At 39.9% G+C, this 13,164-nt stretch overlaps 2 protein-coding genes across 10 annotated transcripts in view; one reads left to right on the top strand and one right to left on the bottom strand.

The window, feature by feature from the left end:
- PFKFB2 (6-phosphofructo-2-kinase/fructose-2,6-biphosphatase 2) overlaps positions 1 to 13,164 on the top strand; it is a 46,652-nt gene that overhangs the window by 5,622 nt on the left and 27,866 nt on the right. For 2 of the 6 annotated variants that reach the window (XM_054542860.2, XM_024241920.3), the window contains exon 1: positions 12,977 to 13,134. The exons of the other annotated variants lie outside the window; for them this stretch is intronic. The gene's annotated coding sequence lies outside the window, so the exon portion shown is untranslated. Of the gene's footprint in view, positions 1 to 12,976; positions 13,135 to 13,164 lie in introns of those variants that run through there. 6 annotated transcript variants of the gene reach the window in all.
- On the bottom strand, positions 3,792 to 13,117 carry YOD1 (YOD1 deubiquitinase). Of its 4 annotated transcripts, none has more exons than XM_054521690.1 (4): positions 12,973 to 13,117; positions 12,465 to 12,553; positions 10,614 to 10,773; positions 3,792 to 9,668 (listed from the first exon to the last, which is right to left on the bottom strand). In XM_054521690.1, the coding sequence occupies exons 2-4, from the start codon at positions 12,540 to 12,542 to the stop codon at positions 8,965 to 8,967; spliced, it is 942 nt and encodes a 313-aa protein (XP_054377665.1). In that variant the 5' UTR covers positions 12,543 to 12,553; positions 12,973 to 13,117; the 3' UTR covers positions 3,792 to 8,964. The 4 variants fall into 4 exon arrangements, with proteins under 4 accessions (XP_054377665.1, XP_054377670.1, XP_054377676.1 ...); XM_054521695.1 differs by having other exon boundaries at positions 12,465 to 12,705; positions 12,973 to 13,111; XM_054521701.1 differs by lacking the exon at positions 12,973 to 13,117 and adding an exon at positions 12,795 to 12,914.

The following is a 13,164-nucleotide window of genomic DNA, read 5'->3' as shown; positions in this document are numbered from 1 at the left end:
AACTCTTCCAACACTGGCGTGGGGACTAGCTGTGTTGGACTTATAAGTTATGGTGATGTCTATACACTCAATGAGATAGGTAAGGGTTATTGGGAAAATTTTGTCTACATTTTGTACTTAACTTCGGTATTGATTTCAAACCTGACTCCTGAGTCAGCAGCAACTCCAAACAACTCCAGATTAATAGCTTTTCGGCTTATTGCAATGATGCAACAGGGCCATCTTTAGGGTTTTAGAACATGGCCAAGTCATTATGACATCTGCTCCAATACCTCAAGATTCACTAATGAAGTCCTCCAAGTGAATACAGACAAATGCCACAGGAATAAGATCAGAAAACTTCACTTTGTGTATGGAAGGAATTCTAGGAGGTCAGAAGGACAGAGAAGTTAAAAGAGTGGCAGCTACTAAAGCAAAGAGAGAGAAGGCTATTCATTCTTTGAGAACCATTAATAGTTTCTTAGGAATTCTTGAATTCATTTTATGAGGAAATCATAAAAGTTTCAGTGGGCTTAGGGGAATATGTTTGTGTCTTGTTTTCTTCTGGTAAACATCCTCAAAATGTATAAACAAAATAGAGACAAAGATAATCCAAGTCAAAACAAAATAGAAAATATATTTGAAATGCCTGCTTTTCTGTTCTTGAATGTCTCATTCAGGCTTAGAGATATAGGATAAGCATAGATACTTACCCATCCAGTAAGTATACACTTTGCCAAATACGTGTCCTGCTTTGTAGCCTTCGCCACATAACTAAGAGCACAAGCCACTCTTTTTCTAAGCTCTAATGGGATGGTAAAGAGAACAGAAAAAAACTATGTTTTTCTTTTTGTAGTTATAACTAGCATTTAAAACAGATTTTTTTGTTTGTTTGTTTTTTGAGACAAGAGTCTCGCTCTCTTGCCTAGGCTGGAGTGCAGTGGCGCGATGTCGGCTCACTGCAAGCTCCGCCTCCTGGGTTCACGCCATTCTCCTGCCTCAGCCTCCCGAGTAGCTGGGACTACAGGCGCCCGCCACCACGCCCGGCTAATTTTTTGTATTTTTAGTAGAGACAGGGTTTCACCGTGTTAGCCAGGATGGTCTCGATCTCCTGACCTCATGATCCGCCCCGCCTCGGCCTCCCAAAGAGCTGGGATTACAGGCATGAGCCACCGCACCTGGCTAGATTTTTTTTTTTTTTTTTTAAACTATACTTCAAGTTCTGGGATACATGCGCATAACGTGCAGTTTTGTTACATAGGTATACATGTGCCATGGTGGTTTGCTGCACCCATCAACCCGTCATCTACATTAGGTATTTCTCCTAATGCTATATCCTCCCCTTACACCCCACCCCACTGACAGGCCCCAATGTGTGATGTTCCCCTCCCTGTGCCCATATGTTCTCATTGTTCAACTCCCACTTAAGAGTGAGAACATGCAGTGTTCGGCTTTCTGTTCCTGTGTTAGTTTGCAGAGAATGATGGTTTCCAGCTTCATCCATGTCCTTGCAAAGGACATGAACTCATTCTTTTCTGTGGCTGCATAGTATTCCATGGTGTATATGTGCCACATTTCTTTATCCAATCTATCATTGATGGGCATTTGGGTTGGTTCCAAGTCTTTGCTATTGTGAAGAGTGCTGCAATAAACATATGTGTGCATGTGTCTTTGTAGCAGAATGATTTAAATCCTTTTGGTATATACCCAGTAATGGGATTGTTGGGTCAAATGGTATTTCTAGATCTAGATTCTTGAGGAATCGCCACACTGTCTTCCACAATGGTTGAACTAATTTACACTCCCCCCAACAGTGTAACACGTCCCTATTTCTCCACATTCTCTCTAGCATCTATAAAACAGATTTTTTTTTTTAAGATGATGGGGACCTAATGACTTCTAGCACTATTTCTCATGCAAAAGACCACCTCCATTACTAATGTATTTTGATATTATAGCTTTCCTTTTCATTCTTGTTAGGTTTTTAATGTAAGTTTACTTTGCAACAATATCCATCCTTTTTTAGTCTGAGTTCTTTCCTCTAGGGCCTCAGAGAATAAATCTAATTCATCTTCTATACATTTCCCAAAATTTGAAGTTAGCTATCATGCCAATCTCCTTTTTTTCCCCCTCATTTCTTCAGCCTCCACGATGGCCATCAAACCTGTTTTCCACCACATTTTACAGGTAAAACCCACATCCAAACTTTCAATGCAACATGACCAACATTAAGACTATTGCGGCCGGGCGCAGTGGCTCACGTCTGTAATTCCAGCACTTGGGGAGGCCAAGGCGGGCGGTTCACGAGGTCAGGAGATCAAGACCATCCTGGCTAACACGGTGAAACCCCATTTCTACTAAAAATACAAAAAATTAGCTGGGCTTGGTGGTGGGCGCCTGTAGTCCCAGCTACTTGGGAGGTTGAGGCCAGAGAATGGTGTGAACCCGGCAGGCGGAGCTTGCAGTGAGCCGAGATCACCCCACTACACTCCAGCCTGGGCGACACAGCAACACTCTGTCTCAAAAAAAAAAAAAAAAAAAAGACTATTGCTTCCGTTTTCCTGCTCTTTCAAGTATTAAAATGCAGCTATTTTTGCAACCTAAGCCATAGTACTCTATTGGGATCAGAATTAGAATTAAGTACCATTGCTACATCTTTTGTTAAACCAACTATAAAGCCAGGTTTTCCCTCATGCTGAACTCACATAATGGATTGTTTAGAATTCAAGGGCAGGACTTCACATTTAGGAATATTCAATGTTAGGATTTTTCGGCTTGTTGAGATTTTTGAATTGTCATTCATTGTTCTACAAGTCTTCTCTGGATTTACATTATCTGTAAACTTAATAACTGTAAGTGGTGAGTGAAAATGAATTGCATGAGGCTAAGGACATAAAACTGGTATAAGCCATAAGAGATCTCTCGCAAGTTGATTAATGGTTCATTTAAACAGCCATGGTGATAGCCACGATTCCCAAACTTTTTTTTTTTTTTTTTTTTTTTTTTTTTTAATCATGCATCAGAATCGCCTGGTGGGCTTACTAAAATTGATTGTTGGGTCTCACCAATTTCTGATGTCCTTCTGAGCATTTGCATTTCTAACAAGTTCCCAGGTAATGTGATGACCAACTTTGGGAAGCATTACTTTATGGGCACAATTAATTATTCAATAAGCTTCCATCACACAACCCAACCGATTCTTTATGAACCTTGTAATGTGAAGTTTGGCTTGACTTATTATGTTGGATGTACGCTGACCCCCAGAGATATATTTTATGCTGCTGTACAAATTGATTAGATATTATACTTCCACTTCCATAATTTTTAAGCTTTCAATGAGAAAGAATGGGTTAAGTAGTTTAGGTTAGGGAACTTGAACTCTGGCCAATTTTAATAGCCACGGGGTTGCTTCAAATACGTTTAAATGTTGACATTGCCAAAGATGAAATAAACCCTCCCATAGTGATGTTGCTGTTTTCAAACAGATCTAAGTTCACAAAAATTGTGGTCTATTAGAAAATAAATATTAAGCCTTTCCACACTGACAACTTGTCAGCAACAAATATTGAATTACAACTTGTAGGACTGGATTTAGAAAAAAATTTAGTCAATGAATGGGAATTTCAACCTTTCGTTGTTAAGGAGAAATACCTTAGTTTCTCCTGTCTCATTCATTGAGTCCGCCCTAAAGGGTGATATTTGGCAGATTTTGGTACCTTAGTTAAAGATTCGGTAAGCTTTTGATAATATGTATATTGAGTAAAATAGCCGTTCACTGGCCATCTGCCCTGATCCCAAAATATACTCAAACAACGTTTTCACTTCATTTATTCCTTTGAAACAAGTCACTTAATACAGCATTTAGATATTTAAAGTCATACACCTCATAAATAAAATCAATGCATCTTAATGACAATGGCAAAATCACATAAGAGTTGTAGAAAATGAAGTTAGACATCTTCCAGGTAGCAGCAGCGCACTACTTCAAAAAATGCTGGCAAATAGGCAAAACATTTTTAAAACAAGAAAACACTGTCCATCTTCATTAAGAAAAAATATTTTCTTATGCTGTTTTGCCCATCCCTACTTTTTCAAGTCATATTCTAAAGCTCTAATTTGACAGTCTTTACTTGTGGTTTTCTTTTTGCGTCAGGAACCTCTGTCTCTACTGCATTAATACAGAAACTATAGGAATATTGTTCTCTAACCCTTTTCACAAGCTATTCATATTCATTCTGTATTTAGGCTGAATTCAATTCTTTTTTCAAGGAAAAATACTACTCTGCTAAGTATGTATTTCCTGTAAACAGCTGGAGTCCTGAATGGCACCAATGTGACTGGAAAACTGACAAAAATTAGGTCCCCTGGTCCTTTAAGTAACTTACGGGCTAATTACGTAGCCTATACCAGTTTATAAAGTAGACTCATGTAATCATATTAGAAATTCTGAGCCTAAGATGATCCTTTCTGTTTACCTACAACTTAATCAAATTATATCTTCACCATTCCTAAACTCCTATATGTTGGTTAGTACTTTTAAAAACATATGTATAAAAGGGCATCACGGCAAAATGCTTATAATTCATGGTTTCATACTTTAATGATAAACTTTTTCACCTATGGCCATGCTACATTCTATGACAAGAAATGGGGAAGAAGGGTTGAGTTGACACAAAGGCATTGCTTTAAAAATGTTTGGAAAAGCATAATTCATGACTAGGAATGCATCTATTTGACAATCTCTTCTTTATCAGTGGTACTGTCCTCTTGGCCCTCTTCTCCCTTCACTCTACCATGAGGGTGTTATCAACCTCCTTTAAATGTATATGAATCAAGACCTAAATCAGCACCCTACAATTCAACGTCAATAATAATTTTAAGTCAAATATTCAAAGCACTGTAAGCAAAATGCTAGATAATTTTGAGAAAAATAAACACTCTCCCACATCCAGGGACATTTAATATTCTTTTTATGTTGAATGAAATGTGCTGAAATACTGTAACATAAGAAAACAGCTTTAGTTAATAAACTAGCTTATTCAAATCAAGTGTTTCACTTTGGACTTAAAATGATGCCACTTGTATATGACACGTTTAAGGCCTCTGACTCAAAAATCAGCTTCCTTATAAGTCTGCTTGGAAACAAGTTTTAAGGATCGAATCTTTTAGAAATTATCAGTCACCTTTGCACTACAAGGACAAATTTGAATACTGCATTATACAGTAATACAAGATATTCACATTATAATCATAAGTAACATTTTTAATGCTAGGGCACAGACCATGCTCCTAATAGTTACGGAAATTGAGTTCTACTGTTATCAAAACACCAGAATGTTGTGCCATTAGATACACTCTACACTGATGGCAATCTTTGATTAAGAAGAGCTGATGGTTAGTAGCTCAAGAATTGTACTTTAATGTCCTTAATTAGATCCCTAGAGGGCCAACATGTAAACTTTTATTCCGTATATTTTTTTAAAGTGCTGCAAACAAATTAAATGTGTCTCGACACATGAAAGAACATAATTCTTAGTATGTTTAGGAAGGCCACCTGATTTGTCAAAAAAAAAAAAAAAAAATCACTCTTGCTTAATCTTGCATACTTCCCATTCCATTTTTTTTTTCCAAAAAGATGTAAGAAAACTATGTTTAGCTTAGGGCAACTTGCAACACCCACGTTTTAATCCCTCCACAGAAGGAATAAACTAGAGAAGCAAGTTAGGCAGGGGCATTTAGGGACACAGACAAATTAGATAGATAACATAATGTTAGTTAATTCCTGATTATTATTTTGCTGGGACTTCATGGAATAATCAAGCGGCATGACTACATTAGTTGTTAAAAACAGGGTCAAACTAACCAGCAGTCAAGCGTCAAGGGTACCACTTGACTATGCTAATTTCATGGGAAACAATGAAGAAATCAACCATGAACCATTAGCAAAAGATGGAACACACTAATGTCTTCACTTGGCTAACACATCACAAAATTTCCAGGTTTGTTAAATTTTAGCTTCTGAAATCACTTTATTCAGGAGTGAATCTTCATAGCACTACACCTGACCTTTAATCCAAAGAAGAGTAAGAGAAAGGAAGAAGGGTGGGGTGGGAAAGTGAGGTCTTTATTCACTTTGCCACTAATGTAAACTGTCATTTTAATTTTTAAAAAAATTCCTCTATGGCAGGCAAAAACTCAATGAATAGGAAGGATTTCATTCTGCTCTAGTACAAAACTTAAGACATTTAATCCTCCTGAACGTTGTAAGTCCACAGATTTTCAAAATTCCCAAGATGAGAATTTACTCTTTAATAACTAATTCCAAGAGTTTAATAAGCACAGTAAAAAATGAAAAAACAAACAAAAAGCAAACCCCTGTAAATTCTGTGAGGCTTAAAAACTTGAGTTTAGAATGAGCAAAGGTTTAGGTTTTTAATCCTCAAAAATTAAATCAGATGGTCCACAAATAAAGCTTCACCTTGAATTTTCCAGGATCAGAACACTAAAGTACTAGTGCTAAATTTCAGCAGATTAAAGAGTCATTTCTGAAAGTAATTTGACAGAGTATCAGTGTCCAACCGGTAAATGGACAACCTAGATAACAGATAAAATAGAATGAAATAAGATCCCCTGAATAAATACTTGACACTTAATATGTAAACAAAGCCCTTACAATGAAGGGGTTTAATTCTGTAAAATATCAGTGTTCTATTCCTTTCCATTTGTTAAATTTACCCGCTGTAGAAAATATATACTGAATTTTAAAGTGACAGAAACTTATGTTGGAACATATCAAAACATATGACAGAAACATATCAAAACATGCCTGGCACAGTATAAATTACTCAATAAATATTTGTTGCATGAATAAACTTCTAGATCTAAAGCTGCAGTAAGCAAATGTCAACTCTGTCTCCTGAAGTAGCAAAGAAAGGAAGGCAAGCTTTCTGAGTAATGATGCATAAAGCTCAATTTTATAATTGTTATCTAGTGGTATATTCTTAATTTACAGTTTTAAATTTAGTATTTTCTGGGAGAAATAAAAAAGATACAAAACCAAAACCATCCAGACCAGATGAGAGTCAGGTGTGGAGAGATTTTCAATCCTATTAATTTGAACACATTATGATTGCCAAACATTAAGTATCATAAGCTCATCAGTGCTATTTTTAAGGCTCAGTAAAATAGAAAACTAAACACTTTTAAGTTATGCTGACCATAACAGCTTATATTGTCTAAAATAACTATGCACACAAAAAGTACTCAAGAAATGTCATCTGACGATTTCAAACAAACTTTGTGAATTGTTCCTTAAAAGTTCTTTTCTCTTATAGTGTTCAAATGTTCCTTAATTTTATATGGCCACCTTCACCAAGTGAAAGTGCTAAAAGTAAATGCCAATTTTAAAACATTTGCTAGGAAGATATGCTGAAAAAGATCCAAGTGCTTTAAAGTATACCACTGAATTTCTAAGTGAGATACTTAATAAAAAATAAGACCAAAATAACAAAACTTCACATTAAGCCTCTTCACATTATGTGAGATAATACATAACAAATTATAATTTAGCATCCCTGATCAGAATAATTAAGAAAAGAGGTAGAAAACTTTATCTGGAAGATCTTGTAGTGAAGCTAAGTTTTAGAGGGTGTGCCTTGCGGATTAGTCCACTAAGCAAATGGCTACACATCTAGTACTAGGAAGAAGCAGAATTCTGAGAAAGCTGCATAAGGCAAGGATTTACAATTTTTCCTATTTTGGAAGTGAAACTAATTCATTCAATAGTATTACTCCAATTACTTTAAAACTTCAAAAATCAAAGTAAAAGATTGCAGATAAGCAAAGTGCTAATTTGCAGAAATGTGAAATTATTTAAAATAACTTTAGTGGAGGGATAAGGCTAGCACAAAAGCAAACACTCTTTAGGTGTGCAAAAAATCTTACAAAAACCAACCCAAAGCAGAGCATTATTACTTGAAAAAAATTTTTTGGAGGAAGTGCTCTTAACAAAAAGCTGAGAAAATTAAATCCCCCCGATAAATCTTTACGCAAATGAAGAAAAAACTGAGGACTCGAATTTCAAGGAATTTCAATTAAAAAAGTACCCTGCTTAACTTTAAAATGTTATCCAATGTGACAAAGACCAATACATGAATTGCATTAAAACACGAGGCCAACGGTCTTTTAAAGCTTCAGGAAGCTGCTCAGGCACCTTTTCCCTCATACATTCTACTTTTTATATGCTAGAGATCTTAAACAGGGCACAATCGGTTCCTGTTTTGTGATAACATTCTCAAGAATGAGACTCATCCCTGTAAAAATTGCTTGTGATGTACTTATCAGTGGTTAAGCACACATTTATAAAGTCTACCAAATTGCAATATAAAATCAGTTTGGACGATTCTGAGTATCTTCATTTGATGAATCAATTCATAATTTAGAAACTTAACTCATTCAGAGTTTTTAAAAAGACTCAATTACTGGAGACACTGTGGTAAATGTCCAGTGGACTCACAGGAGGCCTTCCACATTACCCAAAATGTGATGCTTTCTTCTACAAGTTAAAGCTGCTGGGTGCTAGTTTATAATACTCAATCTCAATTGAATGCCCAGTGGACTCACAGGAGGCCTTCCACATTACTCAAAATGTGATGCTTTCTTCTACAAGTTAAAGCTGCTGGGTGCTAGTTTATAATACTCAATCTCAACCTTCAGGTCAGTGTCAGTAGGTGGCAAGGATCACCTATTCTGTCACTCCAGCAGAAAGAGGCGTGTATGTACAGTTTACCACTGTAGACACACATCTGTAAACTTGCACACTAATTTTAATCTTAACAAGGAATTTCAGTGTCTTAGTGGTTTTAAGTTAAAAGGATGGTTCAAGCATTGTATCCTTTGTTCTTTAGGGTTACGATAGCTTATTGGAAAACCCAGAGCCTTCTGGATGTGTGAGGTAGTAGGCTTCAACCCTCATTCATGCATAGGTCACACTTCTCCAAAGTTGGTATGGCCTGTCTCCTTGGCATGTTCCCTTGCTTCTGCTTGTCCAGTTAATCCTTTCTGACATACCATGCATCTCAGGGTGAAGCGGTTGACATCAGTAAACTGTCTCCTTCTTCTAGCTTCATCTGCTAATTCCAGTGCTTGTACAAGAACAATATCATCATTAGAGGAGAAAATGGTCAGAGGAGGTGTATCTGGATCAGGGAAGTTACGCTGAAGTGGATCATAATGGATACCATCATAAATAAGCAGAACCCTTTTGGTGTATCCTGCATCTTCCCCAAAACGATCAATTCTTACTGTCTGTGTATCCACTACACATATTTCACATTGGTAAAACTTGGACAAAATCGATATCTCTATTGCTCCTCCCCAAGTGTCATCCCTTTTGATCCAGTCACAGTACTCTTGATTTGTTTTTCCCAGTACTGCCTCACTATAGAAGTCCGGATCGCTTGCTACAATTTGTGCTATGAGGCGTCTCATCTCAGGGGCACAAGCCGGATTCAAGACTCCTCCTTCGACGACATAGTACACACTGGTAAACAGGCAAGAGTTGTCTGCTGGGACCACGGTTCTGGTAAGCACAGGCAAAGTTTCCCTGACGTAACTAGAAGCACCACGTTTAGTAAATGCAGGTGAACTTCTGGGCCTGGTTTGGTCTTCTTCAACGATCAGCATGTCACCTGTTAAAAATAAAACAAATCCCGATCTGCAGAGAAATTACAGAAGAAACCAAGTGTTCTCTAGCCAAGTCTGTAAATTACAAACTGAAGGAGTTAAAGCATAAACTGGGGTTACTAAGGAGAATACAGCTTTGCAAATTAGTTACCAGTAACAATCTTTGTTCACCGAATTTTCATAAAGATGAAAAAAGAACAAAAAACACTTGAGGTTGCATCCCAATTTAGTGAAGGGGTCTGGAGTAAACAACTTCAAGCTTACCTAAAAAGATACATTTCAAAAACAAAATTTCCTTTTCCTTAGAAGGTGCTCACTACAGAGTAGGCCGCTAGGGGGTTCTCCTCCGGAAACTTATCTACTCTACTGAGTGTTTACAACGTCCTTGATACAGCAACTGAAAGCTTTTAATTATAAACACTGATGTTCAAGTTTTGATATGGCACAGAAATAACTGCTGCTGGTTAGAAATTGAAAGAGCTTTCAGTGGGTGTTTAAAAGCTAACTCGAAAATGAGTATGCCTGTCAAACGAAGTATCTACGAAGGGGATTGCAAAAATGAACCAAGAAAAAAAAAATCCTGCACCCTTGAGATCTCATCGGTGATACAGGGAAAAAGAGACATAAGGACAGAGAAAATATATTTCTTTATATTTTTGTGGACGCCGAGGGAAAACAAAATGGGATAGTTTCAAAGCCGACCAGAAAGCAGAATGGGGAAGGGGGTCTTCAAGGCTTTGGGTTCCCTTTCAACCCTGTGTCAAGACAAGGAGTTGCTAGACACTTGCCCTGGCCCCCGTCAGAGTTCTCTGTTCTTTGATCTATCCTAGCCCCTGGCCTCAAAGCCCCCCGCCGACCCACAGCCACCTTGCCTTGACTGGTGTTCTGTTCTCTCTCACGCCCCCTCCGTCCTCCCGGGACTTTCCCTGGCCCCAGCCCTGATTCCTTACCAGATTGGATGGGCAAGTCTTCCAGAATGGTATCCCCATTGCTGAGATCCAGGCACTCGGGAGGGTATCCGACGAGGATTCGCTGACCGCCGGGGGCGATCCCGGTGATGGCGGCAATTTGGCCCTGGAGTTCCCGCACCCGGGTCCGGCTGGACAGCCCCTGCAAAACATGGGTGCCGTCCTTGGCCTTGCAGCGGAGCCGCCACATCGTGTCGGTCCGGCTGCCCACAGGCCAGGCACCCGCGGGGCCAGCTTTGGTTCCGGCAGCCTGTTGAGAGACGCCGCCGGGGAAACCCGGCGCTGGGAGAACTCCAAAATGGCGACCTTTAGCGGGGCCAAACATCGCGAGAAGTTGCGGGTGGTTGCAGTTCTCGCGACGCTTCGGTGCAGCTTCTACCTTAGTACCTTAGCAAGCGCGAACTCTTTTAAAGTGACAACTGGTTTTTCCCCCACCCTCAGAACGAAGATGTAAACCTCCGTATTCCTAAAGGACAACGCGTCTTGCTACCTATAGAGCGAGTGAGGTGCCCTCCGCGTGGGTAGCATATATGCTCAAGAAAAGAGGGCGGGGGAAGGAGTTCCTGAATGAAGGTCTGGAGATTGGAATGTGACCTTGCACTTAGTGAAGTCGGAAATTATTAAATTGGGGCTTCCACACTACACCCAGATACACCAGGAGAAACAGAATCATAGTTCACAACGCAAACGAATGCCAGGAATGGTCAGTGAGTCAAAGGACCAGTCAAAAATAATCATACTTGTGACTAGACTCGTGGCTGCATTAAACATTGACTCATTGGGGTTCCAGGGGCCAAAAGACTGGCCTTTCTGCCTCCCTGGGACTGTGCTTGAAAACGTCTATTTGCCACATCAGAAAGCACAGTGTGAGGTCAGCATCTGGGCCCAGGGCAGCTGCCTCATTCAGGTGGTGGCAGTGTAAGGAGGAGTCATGTAACGCGTGTCATCAGATTCCAGTTCAGTTCCTGGGCATACAAATATGAAGACTTCATTCCTGCCTTCATTGTGACAAGTATTCATTGCAGTTGGGAGACAGGGTGGGGTGTGAGACACACAGCCACTGAATTTCAAAGCAACGTGGTAATGCTAGATTATCTGTACCTTTTCAAACGTGTATGCCTAGAACCCAGGACTGTGCCTCGCAAATAAAAAGTGTTCAACAAATACTTGCTGAATGAATAAAGACAGAGTTGTATAGACATAGAGAGGGCAACTAGAGCACTCTGGGAGTTGTAAAAAGCCTCAGAGGAGATAACTGTTTGAACTTTTGGAAGAATTAGTTTAATTCCCAGGCGAAGGAGGAATAAAGACATCCCTGAATTTATATCTCTCTTTTCCAAGAAATCCATACTCATTGTTCTTTATCCAGCCGGGATCCAGACAGCAAGTCCCACTTGCCGAGAGTGGGTTTATCAAGCATCAAACGGGCCCGCTGGGGCAACTATGAAAAGTGTAGTTCACTTGGTGCAAACTCACCTCCACTGTAAAAGACTGCTTCTGAATAAATTATATGTAATGTTTCCATCTTTTCACATCTTTCATGACTCAATTTTTTTTTTTTTTTTTGCTGGTGCAGTTTTCCTCCTTGGTTCTTCAAGACGACTACAACGGATTATACAGCCTGGGTTGGGGGGTGGGTATGAGGGAAGGTAGGAGTGGTTAGAAGTCCACCGGGGTGGCCGGGCGCAGTGGCTTACACCTGTAATCTCAGCATTTTGGGAGGCCGAGGCGGGTGAATCACCCGAGGTCAGAAGTTCGAGACCAGCCTCATCAATATGGAGAAACCCCGTCTCTACTAAAAATACAAAATTAGCTGGGCGTGGTGGCGCATACCTGGAATTCTAGATACTGGGAGGCAGGAGAATCGCTTGAACACGGGAGGCAAAGGTTGCGGTGCCAAGATCGTGCCATTGCACTCCAGCCTGGGCAACAAGAGCAAAACTCCATCTCAAAAAAAACAAAAACAAAACCAAACCAAAACAAAAAAAACTCCAATGGGGTGTATGGGTGGGTCCAGGGAAGCTTCTGGTTCAACGATGACAGTGGTTCATTTTCTTAGGTTACAGCGTCTGACCTGTGGAGCGGGGTACGTATACACCCTAAGGCATGATTAGCTCAAGTGTTGTGGTAGTTTATTCTAGCAAAAACATCTTTAAACCTTACGTTCTCATTTATGGATCTAATGAGGTTCTGCTGGGATTCAGGAATGAGAGCGTTAATCTTTGCAGCATTTTCTCGTCACCCGGCACGCCCCCTCTCAAGACGCCTACCGAATAGTCTACTCTCGCGAGAGTCAGAAAAAAGTCAGGCTTTTAACACCGCCCCCAGCCCTATTAGTTACCAAGCAACAATGCCACCAGGCTACTCGCCGCTGGGAAACTCGGGAGCTTGTGATCTCTCTGGTTCCGACTTCCAGCCGCCTTCCCGAGCCAGTTAGGCGATTGCGACCCTGCCCCGCCCCCTGGGTCCTGCAGGCGCCCGATTGGTGGATGATTCTCTCCAGGTGAGGACCTACGCGCGAGGGGGCGGGGCC

This window comes from Pongo abelii, chromosome 1 (assembly GCF_028885655.2).
Source record: "Pongo abelii isolate AG06213 chromosome 1, NHGRI_mPonAbe1-v2.0_pri, whole genome shotgun sequence".
NCBI classification, from domain to species: domain Eukaryota; kingdom Metazoa; phylum Chordata; class Mammalia; order Primates; family Hominidae; genus Pongo; species Pongo abelii.
Note: the sequence above shows the minus strand (reverse complement) of the source record. Positions and strands in the feature narration are given on the sequence as shown.

Coding starts and splice junctions, on each gene's coding strand:
- YOD1 (XM_002809529.4), bottom strand. CDS start 10,956: ATGTTTGGCCCCGCTAAAGGTCGCCATTTTGGAGTTCTCCCAGCGCCG. Junction 9,669..10,613: donor AGACTTGCCCATCCAATCTG/GTAAGGAATCAG, acceptor TATTTTTAACAG/GTGACATGCTGATCGTTGAA.